Genomic DNA, 16,165 nt, shown 5'->3' with positions numbered 1-16,165 from the left:
TTATATTTAAAAAAAAGTTATTTAAAATAATATTTTCGAGTTGTATGTAGACCCTGGTATTGGGTCTGACTCTTGCTAAACCACACTGATGTTGCTGACAAGGTAGGTCTTGGAGCAGCTCCATTGGAAATGGGGAAGCTATGACTATGAGCAACCTGAGTCCATTAAAATGTGATGCATTTTCAACTTTTATTGATGTTATTATGAAGTTACTAATCTTTCACAAATTTCTATACCTTTTCTGTATTGATATCCTGCTAAAATGACCTGTGAAAACTGGCTTCCTGCAACTTTAGTGATGAAAGAATTGGAAGAATTCTGAACAGAGAAAGCATGACTGAAATATTTTATTTTTCAGGCTGGCTGGAAGGAAAACCATGCAACGTTCATGACCGAATTGAAAAATCTTCAAGCTGTAGGACTATCAACTCTTGGCCAGTCTTTAAGGACATCATTTGATTTATTAAATTTAAATAGATTAGTTACTGGAATAGACAACTATGGGCAGGTATGTTTAACACAAGCAAAAATATATAATTCTACAAAATATAATTTGAAACCTCTATACGCATATAGGTGCAATAAAAATCCCTATAACCATTTCTTTCACAGTTGTGAATGCAGGAAGCCACATGGACGGAGTTAGGTGAATCGAATCACGTGATATTAGCGTATATTTGGGCAGTTGAGCGATTTTGATTACCCTTCTTCCCCATTATTACAGATTAAACATGCTGCCTGGCGTGGTACTTTGCCAGACAGAACGGATAGATCCCAAGGCCGGATTACTGTTCTGTGGTTAGTTATCTGATCGCAGCCAGGGTGTTAATATGATACTGCCCCAGGGCTTAGGGAAGGGAAAGTCCTTCTAAAAGTAATACTGTAATCCGTGCTGCAACGTTCATGTGTGTGGACAAGATTGACCTGGAAAGTAGAATACTGCAACTCGCTGTCTTTTTGTGTGAAGAATGGCTACTTGGGCTACTGGATGGAGGCTGGCACCTGTGGGGTGCTATCCCAGCATGATACCTCCAAGAGAGAAGGGGAGAAATTGTAGACCAAGCATTTAGTGGGGTATGAGTGATGCAGTTTTGTACAAGAGGAGCACTGGTAAGTTTTCATGGAAGAGTAGGGGGCCATGAGTCTTTCTGATAAATTCACCATATTCCTGGAATGCCTCTTGCTGCTTAAGTCATCATGCAGGCGTGGCTCCCCCGATGACCGAGAGTTTATCCAGTGAGTAGCTGACCCTTGGAGATCAGGAAGGTCCTTGGTTTGATCCCTGCTGTGCGCGGAGTTGGAGGTCGTACAGTTAGCCTCAGTGTCCCTGAGGGGTTAACTGTTGGCATTCCCACTGATACTGCCATGCAACAGCCTCCGCTGGATGTGGGTTGAGCGAGAATGTGATCGGGCTTCACTATGATCGGGCCCCCCACTCCAGTCGAATAGCCTGTTGACTCTGGATATTGAGGCATATGCATTAATAATGGCCACTTGGGAATGTTACTGAAGGCAGTTGGCAGCAGCAGAACTGTATCCAAGCCAAAGGGATTCATAGATACATATAGATACATAGAAGATAGGAGCAGGAGTAGGCCATTCGGCCCTTTGAGCCTGCTCCGCCATTCAATGAGATCATGGCTGATCATCCAAATTCAGTACCCTGTCCCTGCCTTCTCCCCATATCCCTTGATCCCTTTAGCCTTGAGAAATATATCCAACTCTTTCTTGAATATACTTAATGAACTGGCCTCCACCGCCCTCTGTGGCAGAGAATTCCACAGGTTCATCACTCTCTGGGTGAAGAAATTCCTCCTCATTTCAGTCCTAAATGGCTTACCCCTTATCCTTAGACTATGACCCCTGGTTCTGGACTCCCCGGCCATCAGAAACATCCTTCCTGTATCTAGTCTGTCCAGGCCTGACAGAATTTTATAGGTTTCGATGAGATCCCCTCTCAATCTTCTAAACTCCAGTGAGTATAAGCCCAATCGACATAATCTCTCCTCATACGTCATTCCTGCCATCCCAGGTATCAGCCTGGTGAATCTTCGCTGCACTCCTTCCATGGCAAGAACGTCCTTCCTCAGGTAAGGCGACCAAAACTGCACACAATACTCAAGGTGTGGCCTCACCAAGGCCCTGTACAACTGCAGCAAGACATCCTTGTTCTTGTACTCGAACCCTCTTGCTACGAAGGCCAACATACCATTTGCCGCCTTAACCGCCTGCTGCACCTGCATGCTTACCTTCAGCGACTGGTGTACAAGAACACCCAGGTCTCTCTGCACTTACCCTTCTCCCAATCTATTACCATTCAAATAATAATCTGCCTTCCTGTTTTTGCCACCAAAGTGGATAACCTCACATTTATCCACATGGTGCATTTGCCATGTTTCTGCCCAATCACCCAACCTGTCCAAATCGTGCTGGAGTTTTACGACATCCTCCTCACAGCATCCCACCCCCCCCCCCCCAAGCTTTGTGTCGTCTGCAAATTTGGAGATATTACATCCAATTCCCTCGTCCAGATCATTAATATATATTGTGAACAGCTGGGGTCCTAGGACCGATCCTTGTGGTACCCCACTAGTCACTGCCTGCCACTCGGAAAACGACCCGTTTATTCCAACTCTTTGCTTTCTGTCCGCCAAAGTTCTCTATCCAAGTCAATACCTTGCCCCCAATCCCATGTGCCTTAATTTTGCACGCTAATCTTTTATGCGGGACCTTATCGAAAGTCTCCTGAAAGTCCAAATACACCACATCCACTGGTTCTCCCTTATCTATTTTACCAGTTACATCCTCAAAAAATTCCAGTAGATTAGTCAAGCATGATTTACCTTTTGTAAATCCATGTTGACTTTGTCCGATCCAGTCACTGCTTTCCAAGTGCTCTGCTATTACATCTTTTATAATTCGAGAGAAGGGAAAACAAAATCCAGTGCGTTTTGGGTGGAAAGAGAAAATTGTGCTTGAATGTGTCTGTTCGCCTCACAACTTTAGTGAATCTCCTAGATCTGGATAAAAATTGAAGTATAAGCGTTTAAAACTTGAATTTGCATTCTACCATGTCGAGTTTAAGAGGAAAAAGAAAAAAAAAATCACTGCTATAGATCAGATTAATACTTGGATGCACAGGATATTACTTCCAAAGTACCATTCGAACATCTTGTTACAACACATTCTTGAAACATTTTCTTTGTGTGCACATTATCCACATTTCTTAACTTTGCAGTCTCCGAAGCTGTATATTCTGGGCTCTGGAAAGGATGTGTGGCAACTAAAGATCTCTGAAGCTTCACTGTGGTCAGCCAGTGTACACACACAGAAATTGAACACGTGCCAAATATGTAACTGCTGATTATTCTTGTCTCCTTATTGACTTAGCACCATGCCTCTGCTGATCTGCATCTGATGGCAACGATGGGCAACTAACTGAAAGCACAAGTGTTTTGAGGTTGGCGTTGAAGTCAATGTCTTGCCATTAATGCATTGTGCTCCTAGGTTAATTTAAGTGTAAATTTTAACTGCTGGTAAAATTTCATTCTACATCGTGTTCCCTAGCATGTAAAATTTAAACATTCAAATATTTGAACCTTGAATTTTCCTTTAATAGAAAGCTTTTTTTATTGATGAAACATTGCAGTTGATTTGGGTTCATGATGATCCAGCTGAAGAAGATGTCTTGTGTATATTTGTGCGTTCAAAGCCAATACACTGATGATGCTTGATCACCAATTACTGTTTACTATTACAGCTTGAAAGATTTTGAATTTTTCAAGTTACCCTGGGCTAGTTATCAGGGAATCTATTGGGGAAGGATGTGATCATAAAAAGCATGTAGTTCTCTCTTTTTAAAAAAAAAAAAAAAAAACCCCACAAGACCCATCTCGAAAGTACAGATCTATATGTCTCCAGTACAAAACGGCCTTATTTTGTAGCTTATTTTATCCTGTTTCTTCATATTTTCTTTGACCTTTTTTAAACATGTTAAACAAAGAATGGAAGGCGAAACATTTAAGTAATTTATGCTTATTTATGAATAGCTTGCTTATTTATGCTATTGTTGGTAAACAAAAGCATTTTGGAGAGGGGTGAATTTACACTCAAGTGCCTGTGATCGAACATGTTCAGTTTACAGCATTGAGCAAGACTCTGCTTGATTCTGCACCAGGTTCCAAAGGTGACAGGATGGAGTTCCAACTCCTTCTTGAATTAATCCCCCTTTTTAAAGCAGTATTTGAAAAATATCTGACTTGAAATATTCCCTTTCACTTGCATTTAAAAAAAAAAAAAGTTCTTCCTGCCTTGGCACTCCTGAGTTGTGTACTGTTCAAGATTCTGCTAATCCAGGTCTTGAGCTGGCCACTATCTCACACACACAAGATCAGCTTGGGCAGGCTCCTTGATGGATTTTAAACCTATTTCCTCTTTTTAACCCCACCCACTGGCCTTAAAAAGCTTGACTCAGATGAGTTTTGCAAGCCTTCTGCTCCATGCTGCTTTGCCTGCAGTTTGCAATTGACGTATGTAGTGACTATTTAGGTTTGAAGAAATTCTCATGTAAGTAACACCTCATCATTTTTAATCCTCTGGAAGTTGTGGAAAGGCAGAGCTAGATAAGCAATTTTTGTTCTAATTTCCTTGCTCAGCTAAAAGAGCAACTTGAGAACAACTTAAAAAGGCTTTGCGTATTTTTAACTAAACTACGAGTGACTTCATTTTGTAAGACACTGGCTTCCTTTCAAATATCTTGCAGTGAACCAAGCAATATTTGGACCTGAATAACTTAAAAATGCTTTTTAGTGTGCTACAAGGCTGGCTTAATTTTGTTTTCCTCCTTTCCCCACCACATTTCTCCCATGCCTTGCTCAAGTGCCCTCCATTACCTAGTCCAAGTAGCCATTCTAAATGAGGGAGCCTAGACAGTGAATTTGGGTGAATTATTCAACCACAAGGCATCACAGCTGAGTTTGATCCTGTCCTTGCCCCACCATTGACATGTGCACGTTGGGCAAGTGTCACCAGAGAGTGATCTGAGGTCAATTGGAGTGCCCTGCCTGTCCCAGCTGAGTTCAGCTAACTCGGCTCAGTCTGTATGGCTCAGCTATTTACTAAATTAACCATCTGCACCAATTAGGCAAGCTTCACAAGACTGACGTTCATGTGTGTGGAGGCTCAAAATAGTCGGGCATTAATATCAACAGCCTACAGTATTTCCGTGTGTCCTTTTGAAGATGTACATTGAGGTTCTATTGGGAATTAAATGCCTATAGATCAAATGGAATGCTTCTCTATTGATGGTGAGTAAAGGTACTTTGATCATACTTGAAATAATATGCCATAACTACCACTCGGCAATGGAAAAACCTTTGGTAAAGACATCAATGTCTAGTGTGAACTAATCATTTAAAAGTGGACTAATGAGGTGCACTCATGAACGGGGATTTAAACTTGGGCTCTCTCAGACAGCATCGGCTCATCAAGGGCCCTGACTCATCAGCTGCTGATTCGATTCAGACACTGGGATTCTGGGCATGCTCATGTTGGTGAGTTAATTGGAGACTGCCATTTGCTTATGGAACCATACAGCAAGACCTTGGGAAAGGGAGAAAATTGGAGGGGGTGTAAAGAATTGGCTTCCCTCAGCACTCCTGTAAGCACCATGGATACTAAGTTATACTGATGAGTGTTCCAGGTTTGATCGCTGGTCTTGGGTGGATGGGATGCTACATTTGGTTTCAGCACAAGGGATGGGGGAACATTTCAGCTGGGGCTCTCGGATCACCCGTGAGAAAATGCTTGTGTGGACCTGTTTAGGCTGAGATGCCTCTGACATGAAATGGACTGCTGATGCTCACTGTCAAAGCTCACAGCTGAAAAGTGGCCACTTGGGTCAAGTACTGGGGTGGGGTGGGGTGGCAGCTGTTGCATGCGGGCCTCTACACTAGCAAGAGTCAGTGATCTCGGGGCAAAAAAGATTGGAGTATGTGGCAGAATACAGATTAAAATCCTTTTCTCCTCCCTCTTCCCCCCCCACACCCGTTTAAAAAGAACAAAACTATGCAGCCATAGGTAGTGATTCGCCATTGTCCTCTAACCAATATGCTTGTAAAAGTTCTGAAAGAAATAGCCAATGTGGGCTCGGAATATTTTTACCCAGCTGGCTAGGAGGCAGATGGTCTACCCCTCTATACAGGCAGCTTTGATCTTTCAGATCTATATTTCCCCTACCCCTCCTTCCACCATGTGGAAGCTCTCTACCTTGACCTTCCCTGGTCAGCAGGCTGTGGTGGTCTGTACGACTGGCGTCAGTACTGCTCCACGATGGGCTAGCAGGAGATGTCTGCTGGAGGGGTGAGCTGGCAAATGGATTTTTTGCAATGATACCTTTCACCTTGCTGAGAATTGCCCAGCCTTCACTGAGCTGGGTGGATTTTACAATTGACCAGTCCTCTGGCTTGGATGCGGTAGGAGAATCACAGTTCTGTAAAATAACATGTCTCTTAACGTGGTAGATTTAGTGTGCAGTGCTACAACACTGGGTTTAGAAAAAGGTTAATCACTGTTGGACTGAAATACTTGGTAAGATAGTGAGATGTGCATTCCATCCAGTTTGCACTATATTGAGTGCTGCCAGACTTGGCACAGCTACCCTATAGTGACAAGGCATCAGTGACCAAAGGCATGGTTTCAATGCCATTAATGGCATTAGAGGCCTCATTGCTTAACTGAACTGTTGAAACCTTGACTGGTTAGAATCTTTAATGCAGTACACTTGATTTTCCATGATTTTTACAGTGCATGAGACAACTTTTATATTTAAAAATGCTCAGTATAAAGTAGACAACATAAAATCACAATTGATAGAAATTGCTGTCAAAGAAAAGAAAATCTACTGGTTGACTAGGCCTGACAGATGTCATGTGGTCTGCAACATTTTGCTGCAGGTGGACAGTGGTCATCAGGTGAGAGTTTTTCTTATGGGGCAAGACTTTTTGAACAAACATGGGTGATGCCGAGTTTGTCCTTGCAATCTTGAGGTCATACATGGCCTCCGTGTGCCAACCCCATGATGTGAAGAGCATTCCTTACTGCATGTACAACTTCTCCATGCCTACGAATGTCCAGTTTTCCCTGTGTGCTAAGTACTTGGGAACTGTATTCACTTTAGACTGGTGAGGTGCACTTCTCTTCATCTCTGGCAGCTATTCAATCCCTTTGTCTCATTTGAATGAGGGCCCTGTGTAACTTTCTAAATTTCAAGTCTCACTCCAGTTCATACAGCTGATGCCTACACTTTATATAATTTTAAAATTTTAATGAAAAACACCATCATTAAATATTAGACATAGAAGTAAGAGTATTACAATCCCTCTGCTTGGCGTAGGAAGGAAGCAGTACTGTGACCATCGCTCTTGCAATATATAGTCTGTTCTACAGTAATAATCTGAAATCCATTAATTGAAAACACTATGATTTGCCCATTGTTTCTGCCTGTCTCCTTTTCAAGTATTTCACAATAGCAAAGCAAAATTGCTGCCGCCTTATATATTTTTGTCACTGGTTCTCTGTTGTCATCAGTGTGAAACAGCTTTTTAGTTCAGCATGTCACCTTTCACTACCTTTCTCGATTTTTAAATTAATGTTCATTATCAAATGTTTTTGTAGAATTCATTGATGTTTGTAATCCAAGAAATAGGCTAAGTATTTATCTACAAACTAGTAATTGAATTCTGTGACTGCTTTAAGGAGCAGATTCTCAGGAAGGGGCGGAGTATCAAATTGGCATGTCTGTCTGTCAGATCTGAGGCTTCCAAATTTTTTTTTTTTACTTTTTAAACATGGAAACTGATTGATTTTTTTTTTTAATGCTCTTTTTTTCAATGAGCTCACACACATCCTCCTTGTCAAAAGCACAGAAATCCTCACCTTGCATTCAGGCTGCCTCTGTTCCCAGAATGCTTCTGCAGTAATTTGAGCTCCATAACACAATATGAATGAATGACTTCAACCAGAGACCAGCTGGGAGGTGGGTGGAGCAGTCGGAGATTTGACAAAGTATAGTCAGTGTTTTATTGCAGTGCTGGAGTTCTATAATCTGAATTAATGATACAGGTTCAGACTTTAATGCAGTGCAAAGTGTAATGTCTCTAGCGTCATGTCTGAAAACATTTGAAGTTTATTTATTTAGAACTTTTGTAAAATGGCACTGAGACAAAGGCAGAACTCAAGCACTGCTTTTCATACAAGTGTAAATGTCTCCGTGCTGTGATTTCAAGGTATGATGAAAGATGAGGAACTACCTGGGTTAAATGTTAACAATCAGTGGTCGTCGAATGCTCTCTTTATCCGAGGGGTGCTTTGTGATCCATTAATTTATCCTTTAAGTTGCACCCCATGTGGGATATCCTTTCAACACCCAAGTTTGTTTTTCAATCAAGCCCACCATTGCACAATACCAAGCCTTTCTTACACAAATGTAAGGAAGCAAAACGTATACAGTACAACAGACCTTTTAACGTTCAGTGCTTTTTGTATCACAAAACCAATAAAGTACAGCTACATTTTAGTGTACATAACATGTCCATACATATGGAAAAATGTGCCCAAATTTGTTGTCAAAAACTGAATTCCTAGCATTTTTGTGGCATTGGATAGATTGAATTTCTGTCGGGTGTTTATCCTCGCAGTAGAGTAATTTTTATCGCTGCTTTTGTGAAATTGTGAAGATGTGCCTTTCCATTCCCTCCATTTTATAAAAAAAAATCAAAGTAGCTAACTTCTCAAACTTGGATTCCAGTAAGTTCAGTCATGTTACAGCAACTTTTTATTTGTCCCAGTTCTGGGTTGAAGATTTGCAGTTGTTATTTGGAATTTAGTTGGGCAGGATAGATCAGGAGGAAACCAGCTGAGGTCATCTTTAAACTAATTCTCTAAAATGCCTTGTTACATTGCTGTTTTATACTTTTTCACATCCCCTCATTTCTTTCCCTTTCTGGAGGGGCAGGCTTGATGGGCTAAATGGCCTCCTCATCCTTGACTTGTGTTTACTCGCGCTGTATTGTGCTGAGATACATCACTGTCTTCCTGTACCTTGCCCATTAGTGTGTGAACCTCGATAGTATGTGTTATCAGACTATTTGATAATGGGATGGAGGGAGAAAGATTACCATCACAGCTGGGCCCAAGGCAGTCTTCAATGATGTCCACCCTTGCATTTATCCACCAACGATTGGAAGCAGATTTTTTTCTCTTTCTTACCCCCACCCCAGGTTGCCAGCTTAGAGGCCGAAGGCTCTTTGTGGCACTGTTGTTGTTGCCTTGATAAGATTGGCTAACTGCACAAACCAAGCAGGGGATAGATCTGTAATGGCTCAGTACCAACACCAGGTGATGTATTTACGCACTAAGCCATTTGGGGAGCTACTGCTTCACTTGTTTCGATTTTAATGCCAAAGTTTAGTGCTTTGGAATGAAGGGGCTCTTCATTAGCCATTCTTGCCCTAATCTCTGCCTGAAACAGACTGAGACTTTGATTCCAACTATCATACTGATTTAAGCAAAAGAAACTTTCATTTTACATAGAGCTTCATCATATTCTTGGGACGTCCCAACAAATGTCACATCCAATGTAATACTTTTGAAGTGCAGTCACAGTTGTGTAGGCAAATGGAGCAGCCAACTTGTGTCACGACCAGACCCCATAAATGAGTTGAATGAATTGATGATTTTTTTTTGTGTGTGTGGTGGTTGAGGGAGGGATGCTGGTCACGACACAGGTAGAATTTACAGCACAGAAACATAGCATTTGGCCCAACACTATGCTGGTATTTATGCTCCACATGAGCCGCCTCTTTCTTTATTTACTTCATCTCATCCTATCAACATATCCTTCTATTCCTTCCTCCCTCATGTACTTATCTTGCTTCCCCTTAAATGCATCCAAGCTATTTGCCTCAACCACTCCATGTGGTAGCGAGTTCCACATTCTCATCAGTCACTGAGTAAAGAAGTTTCTCCTGACTGACTTCCTTATTGAATTTATTAGTGACTAGTATTTATGGCCCTTTTGGATGCTCCCACCAGTGGAAATATCTTTACGTCAACTTATTCTTTGAATAATACCATGGGATCTCTTACATCCACCTGAGCAGCCAGATGGCCCCTTGGTTTAGTGTTTCAGCTGGAGGATGGAACTTATGACATTGCAGCACTCCTGTACATTCTAGTTTAGACTGCTCAAGTCCTGGATGGAGCTTAAACCCACAACCTTCTGAATCAGATAAGAGTGCTGCTGACTGAGCAATGTTGACATAAAAATGTTCTACAAAAGTAAAAGCTACCTTGCCACAGATTTCAAAAATTAATTGCAGTTGAATTATAATCTTTGGGCCTGAAATTCTTTCATTGCAATCCAGCATTTTTTTTTAATCCTTGCTGTTTTCCAATTGATTTCATTGCATGTGCTGGCTGGCAACTATTCCTTACCCTTGCTCCGCCCCCAGAAATGTGTGAGGAGATGATGACTGAAATGGTCTCAACTGCTTAATATGGCTTTTTTGTAACTTAAAATGGGTTTTAAAAAATGCATTTATTTAGAGGGTAGTTGACTAGTAATCCAGAGGCTTGGACTAATCCAGCGAATGAGTTGAAGACATTCTTAATGAATACTTTGCGTCTGTTTTCACAAGAGCGGGACGATGCAGAAATTGCAATCGGGGAGTAGGAGTGTGAAATATTAGATGAAATAAGCATAGTGAAAGAGGAATTATTAAGGGTGTTTAGCATCTTTGAAAGTGTATAAATCCCCAGGCCTGGATGAAATGTATCCCAGACTGTTAAGAGAAGTAAGAGAGGAAATAGCAGAGGCTGTGACCATCATTTTCCAATCCTCTCTGGCTACAGGTGTGCAGGAGGACTGCTAATGTGGTACTATTGTTTAAAATGGGAGAAAGGGATAGACTGAGTAATTACAGGCCAGTCAGCCTAACCTCGGTGGTGGGAAAATTATTGGAAAAAATTCTGAAGGACAGGATAAATCTTCATTTAGAAAGACACGGATTAATCAAGAACACTCAACATGGATTTGTTAAGGGAAGGTTGTGTCTGACTAACTTGATTGAATTTTTTGAGGTAACGAGGGTCAATAAGGGTAGTGCGTTTGATGTAGTCTATATGGATTTTAGCAAGGCTTTTGATAAGGTCCCGCATGACAGACTGGTCACGTAAGTAAAAGCCCATGGGATCCAAGGCAAAGTGGCAAGTTGGATCCGAAATTGGCTCAGAGGCAGGAAACAAAGGGTAATGGTTCAAGGGTGTTTTTGTGACTGGAAGGTTGTTTCCAGTGGGGTTCTGCAGGGCTCAGTACTGGGTCCTTGCTTTTTGTGGTATATATCAATGATTTGGACTTGAATGTAGGAAGTATGATTAAGAAGTTTGCAGATGATACAAAAATTGGTCGTGTGGTTGATAATGAAGAAAGCTGTAGACTGCAGGAAGATATCAATGGACTGGTCAGGTGGGCAGAACAGTGGCAAATGGAACTCAATCCGGAGAAGTGTGAGGTAATGCATTTGGGGAGGGTTAACAAGGCAAGGGAATAAACAATAAATGGTAGGGCACTGAAGATCAGAGGATCAGAGGGACCTTGAAGTGCATGTCCACAGATCCCTGAAGGTAGCAGGACAAGTAGATAAGGTGGTTAAGAAGGCAAACGGGATATTTGCCTTTATTAGCCGAGGCATAGAATATCAGAGCAGGGAGGTTATGCTTGAACTGTGTAAAGCACAAGCTAGGCCGCAGCTAGAGTACTGCGTGCAGTTCTGGTCACCACATTACAGGAAGGATGTGATTGCACTAGAGGGGGGTGCAGAGGAGATTTATGAGGATGTTGTCTGGGCTGGGGAATTTTAGCTATGAGGAAAGATTGGATAGGCTGCGGTTATTTTCTTTGGAACAGAGGCGGCTGAGAGGAGACCTAATTGAAGTATAAAATTATGAGGGGCCTAGATAGAGTGGATAGGAAGGACCTATTTCCCTTAGCAGAGGGGTTGATAACCAGGGGGTACAGATTTAAACTAATTGGTAGGAGGTTTAAAGGGGATTTGAGGAGAAACTTTTTCACCCAGAGGGTGGTAGGGGTCTGGAACTCACTTCCTGAAAGGGTGGCAGAGACAAAAACCCTCATCACATTTAAAAAGTACTTTGATAGGCACTTGGAAGTGCCGTACCATACAAGGATACGGACCAAGTGCTGGAAAGTGGGATTAGGCTGGATAGCTCATTGTCGGCCGGCACGGTCAAGATGGGCCGAATGGCCTCCTCCTGTGCTGTAAATGTCTATGATTCAAATTGCATCATGGCAGTTTGGGAATATGAATTCAGTTTTCAAAAACCTGGTGGTAGTAAAAGTGATCATGAAACCGTTGGCTTGTTGTAAAAATCCAACTGCTTCACTAATGTCTGTTGGGAAGGGAACCTGCTGCTCTTGCCTGGTCTGACCTATATGTGACTCCAGTCCCACACCAATGTGGTTGACAATTTATTGCCATCTGAAGTGGCCCAGCAAGCTGCTTCAGTTGTATTAAACTGCACCATTATTACAAAATTAGTAAGAGAGGATATAGATAAGGGAAAGCAATCAGCGGAGGTTATGGATAGAATTGAGGAATAAGAGAGGACTTAAAACTGTAACCAGAGGTGTCAATTGGCTTCCTGATAGCAGCAATGAAATGGCAGAATATGTTAATTCAGTGATTTGAGAGGCATGTAGAAAAAGCATTGTTGTTACAATGGGAGACTTTAATTTTCATATGGATTGGGAAGAGCAGAGTAACTCAAGTCAGAAATGCAGTGAATTTCTTGAGTGCATTCAAGATAGTTTTCTGGAGCAATATGTACTAGAACCAACAAGAGGGCAGGCCATACTAGATTTAGTAATGAGACAGATTTAGTTAATCTAACAGTAAGGCAACATTTATCCAACAGTGATCATAATATGCTCAAATTCAATGTTAGGTTTGAAAAGGAGAAATTTAACTGTTACTAAGAATCTAGAAATAACAACAGAAAATGCTGGAAAAACTCAGCAGGCCAGGCAACATCCGTAGAGAGAAATTAAGAGTCTTATGTTTCGGGTGAACCCTTTTTCAAAACTGGAAAGGAAATAAAATAGATCGAAGGCAGGGCTGCGATAGGACAAGAGAAGTGAAGAGGCATTTTGCTATCGTACTAAGAATCTAGAGTTTGGTAAGGCTAACGTTAATGGGATGAGACCGAGACTGACAACAGCAAACTGTTATCGGGTAGAACTACAGATGAACAGTGGGAGGTGTTCAAAAAATAATTTAGCTTAATACAGGACCAGTATATACCCCTAAGAGGAAAGAGTTCCACTTTGAAAATAAAATGGGTAACAGATGTGGGTAATATTGCAAATGAAAATAAGAAAATGGCAGACTTGTTGAATAATTATTTTATCAGTTTTCACTGTAGATGAAGCAGATAATATACCTGCTATTCCAGGGAAACTAATAATGAATCGAGGACTGGAACTCATTAAAGTTAACGTAAGCAAGAAAACCGTATTCTAAAAATGAGTGGCACCCCAGGGTTTTAAAGGAAGTAGGTGAGGCAATTGCAGATGCTTTCGCCATAATCTTCCAAAGCTCTCTTGATTCAGGAATTGTTCCTTTTTTAGATTGGAAAATTGCAAATGTAACTACATTATTTAAGAAAGGTAAGAGAGAGAAACCAGGAAATTATAGATCTGTTAGTGTAACATCTGTTGTGGGAAGTTATTGGAATCTATAATTAAGCACAGAGTGACTGAGCACTTGGAGAAATTTGAGCTGGTTAGAGAGACCACATGAATTTGTAGGTCGTCTCTAATGAACGTAATTGAATTTTTTGAGGAAGTAACTATAGTAGTAGCCAGGGGACTGTCTGTGGATGTAGTTTATATGGACTTCCAGAGGCATTTGATAAGGTTCTGTGTAAGAGACTGTTAGCTAAAGTTGAAGCCCATGGAATTTAAGGCAAATTATTGACCTGGTTACATACATAGAATTTCATAGAATGTACAGCACAGAAACAGGTCATTCGGCCCAACTGGACCATGCTAGTGTTTTGTGCTCCACACAAGCCTCCTCCTGCCCCTCTTCATCTAACTTTATCAGCAATATCTTCTATTCCCTTTTCCCTCATGCACTTAGCTTCCCCTTAAATGCATCTATGCTATTTGCATTAACTACTGACTGCTCGTGGTAGCAAGTTCCACATCCTAACCATTCTTTGGTAAAGAAGTTGGGAAATTGGTTAAGCGGTAGAAGAAACAGAGTAGGGATAATGGCTATGTACTTGAATTGAAAGGAAATGACTGGTGTCCCATAAGGATCCGTGCTGGAGCCTCAACTATTCGCTATATTTATTAATGCCTTGGATAACGCAATAGAGAGCCATATGTCAAAGTTGGTCAATGAGACAAAGATTGGTGGCATAGTAAGTAATGTAGATGGGAGCATAAAATTACAAAATGACATTGATAGACAAAGTGAGTGGGCAAAACTGTGGCAGGTGGTTTACAATGCAGGTAAGTGTGAGGTCATCCATTTTGGACCATAAAGTGTTGATCTGAGTATTCTTTAAATGGTGCAAAGCTAGGCACAGTGGAGGTCCGAAGAGATTATGGGGTCCTTGTGCACAGATCACTAACATGTAGTGGAACAAAAAATAAACAAGGCAGCTTATAGAATGTTAGCCTTTATAACTAAAGGGCTAGAATATAAAGGCGAGGATGTTTTGCCACAATTATGTAAAACCCTGGTTCAACCACATCTGGAGTGGTGTACACTTCTGGACATCATACCTTTAGAAAAGATATGTTGGCCTTGGAAGGAGTGCAGCACAGATTCACCAGAATGTTACCAGGGCTCCAAGGGTTAGATTATGAGGCGAGATTACATAAACTAGTCTTGTATTCCCTGGAATATCGAAGGTCAAGGGGTGATCTGACTGAGGTTTTTGGGATTTTGAAAAGAATTGATCGAGTAGATAGATAGAATTTTTTTCCACTGGTCTAGGACAAAGGGACATAACCTTAAAATCAGACCCAGGTCATTTGGGAAAGAAGTTGGGAAACACTTCGTCACGCAAAGGGTGGTAGATGTGTGGAACTCTCCCACAAAAAGCAGTAGATGCCAGCTCAATTATTAATACTTATAACTGAGAGAAATTTTTGCTAGCCAAGGGTATTAAGGGATATGGAGTCAAGGCGGGTGGATGGAGTTAGAATACAAATCAGCCATGATCTCATTGAATGGTGGAACAGGCTCGAGGGGCTGAATGGTCGTCTTCTGTTCCTATGTTCCTACCACCACATCAGGGCAACTAGGAATGGGCAGTAAATGCTGGCCTTGCCAGTGGCGCCCACGTCCTGAGTGATTTGAAATAAAAAGCACGTTTCACATCCTCGGATTGTCCCAAAGTATTTCAAAGCCAATGAAGTACTTTTTTGAAGTGCAGCCATTGTTGTAATGTAGGTACACGTGAAAGCCATTTTGTGCATAGCAAGGTCCCACAAACAGCAATGAGATAATGACCAGATAATCTGTTTTAGTAATGTTGGGTTGAGGGATAAATATTGATCAGGTCTCCCCTGCTTTTGTTTGAAGAGTGCCATGAGATCTTTTACATCCACCTGAGTGGGCAGACATGGCCTCTGTTTAATGTCTCATCAGAAAGGTGACGGCGTTGACAGTGCAGCACTCCCTCACTCGTAACGTTGGCCTAGATTGTGTGTCAAGTCTCTGGAGTGAAACTTGAACCCATGACCTTTGGTCGCTGGTAAGAATGCTACCAATGATCCAAGGGGTAAACTTGGTTTAGATAATGCACCCTAGCAGTCTTACACAAGTGCATTAAGCAAAGTGCTATAAATAGTGGCCAGTGGAATTTCAGCTCGTGTGGCAGAGACATTCAAGGCCTAATTTAGAAAGTAAGTAATAAAATAGGAATTCAGTACTGATATCTGAAAGCATATTCATTTTTAAAGTCTACAGTCTAATACCGAAAAGAAAATTGATATTTTTTAGTTTACTAATTCCCAAATCCCCTGTTTTTTAGTTGACTCTCATCTCCCATTATACACAGTGTTTCCCTT

General features: G+C 41.4%; 1 protein-coding gene across 3 annotated transcripts in view; it reads left to right on the top strand.

Annotated features, from left to right (window-relative positions):
• Nucleotides 1-16,165, top strand: part of LOC147107390 (integrator complex subunit 6-like) — a 131,379-nt gene that overhangs the window by 2,322 nt on the left and 112,892 nt on the right. For 2 of the 3 annotated variants that reach the window (XR_015080781.1, XM_086006387.1), the window contains exon 3: nucleotides 359-508. The exons of the other annotated variant lie outside the window; for it this stretch is intronic. Coding sequence is in view for 1 of the 2 variants with exons in the window: in XM_086006387.1 (XP_085862513.1) it covers nucleotides 359-508 (150 nt within the window). In the remaining variant the exon portion in view is untranslated. The remainder of the gene's footprint in view (nucleotides 1-358; nucleotides 509-16,165) is intronic. 3 annotated transcript variants of the gene reach the window in all.

Source organism: Somniosus microcephalus, chromosome 14 (assembly GCF_052327205.1).
Source record: "Somniosus microcephalus isolate GS21.2 chromosome 14, FLI_Smic_1.0, whole genome shotgun sequence".
Lineage (NCBI taxonomy): Eukaryota > Metazoa > Chordata > Chondrichthyes > Squaliformes > Somniosidae > Somniosus > Somniosus microcephalus.
The sequence above is the reverse complement of the archived record's forward strand: the minus strand, read 5'-3'. Positions and strand labels throughout refer to the sequence as shown.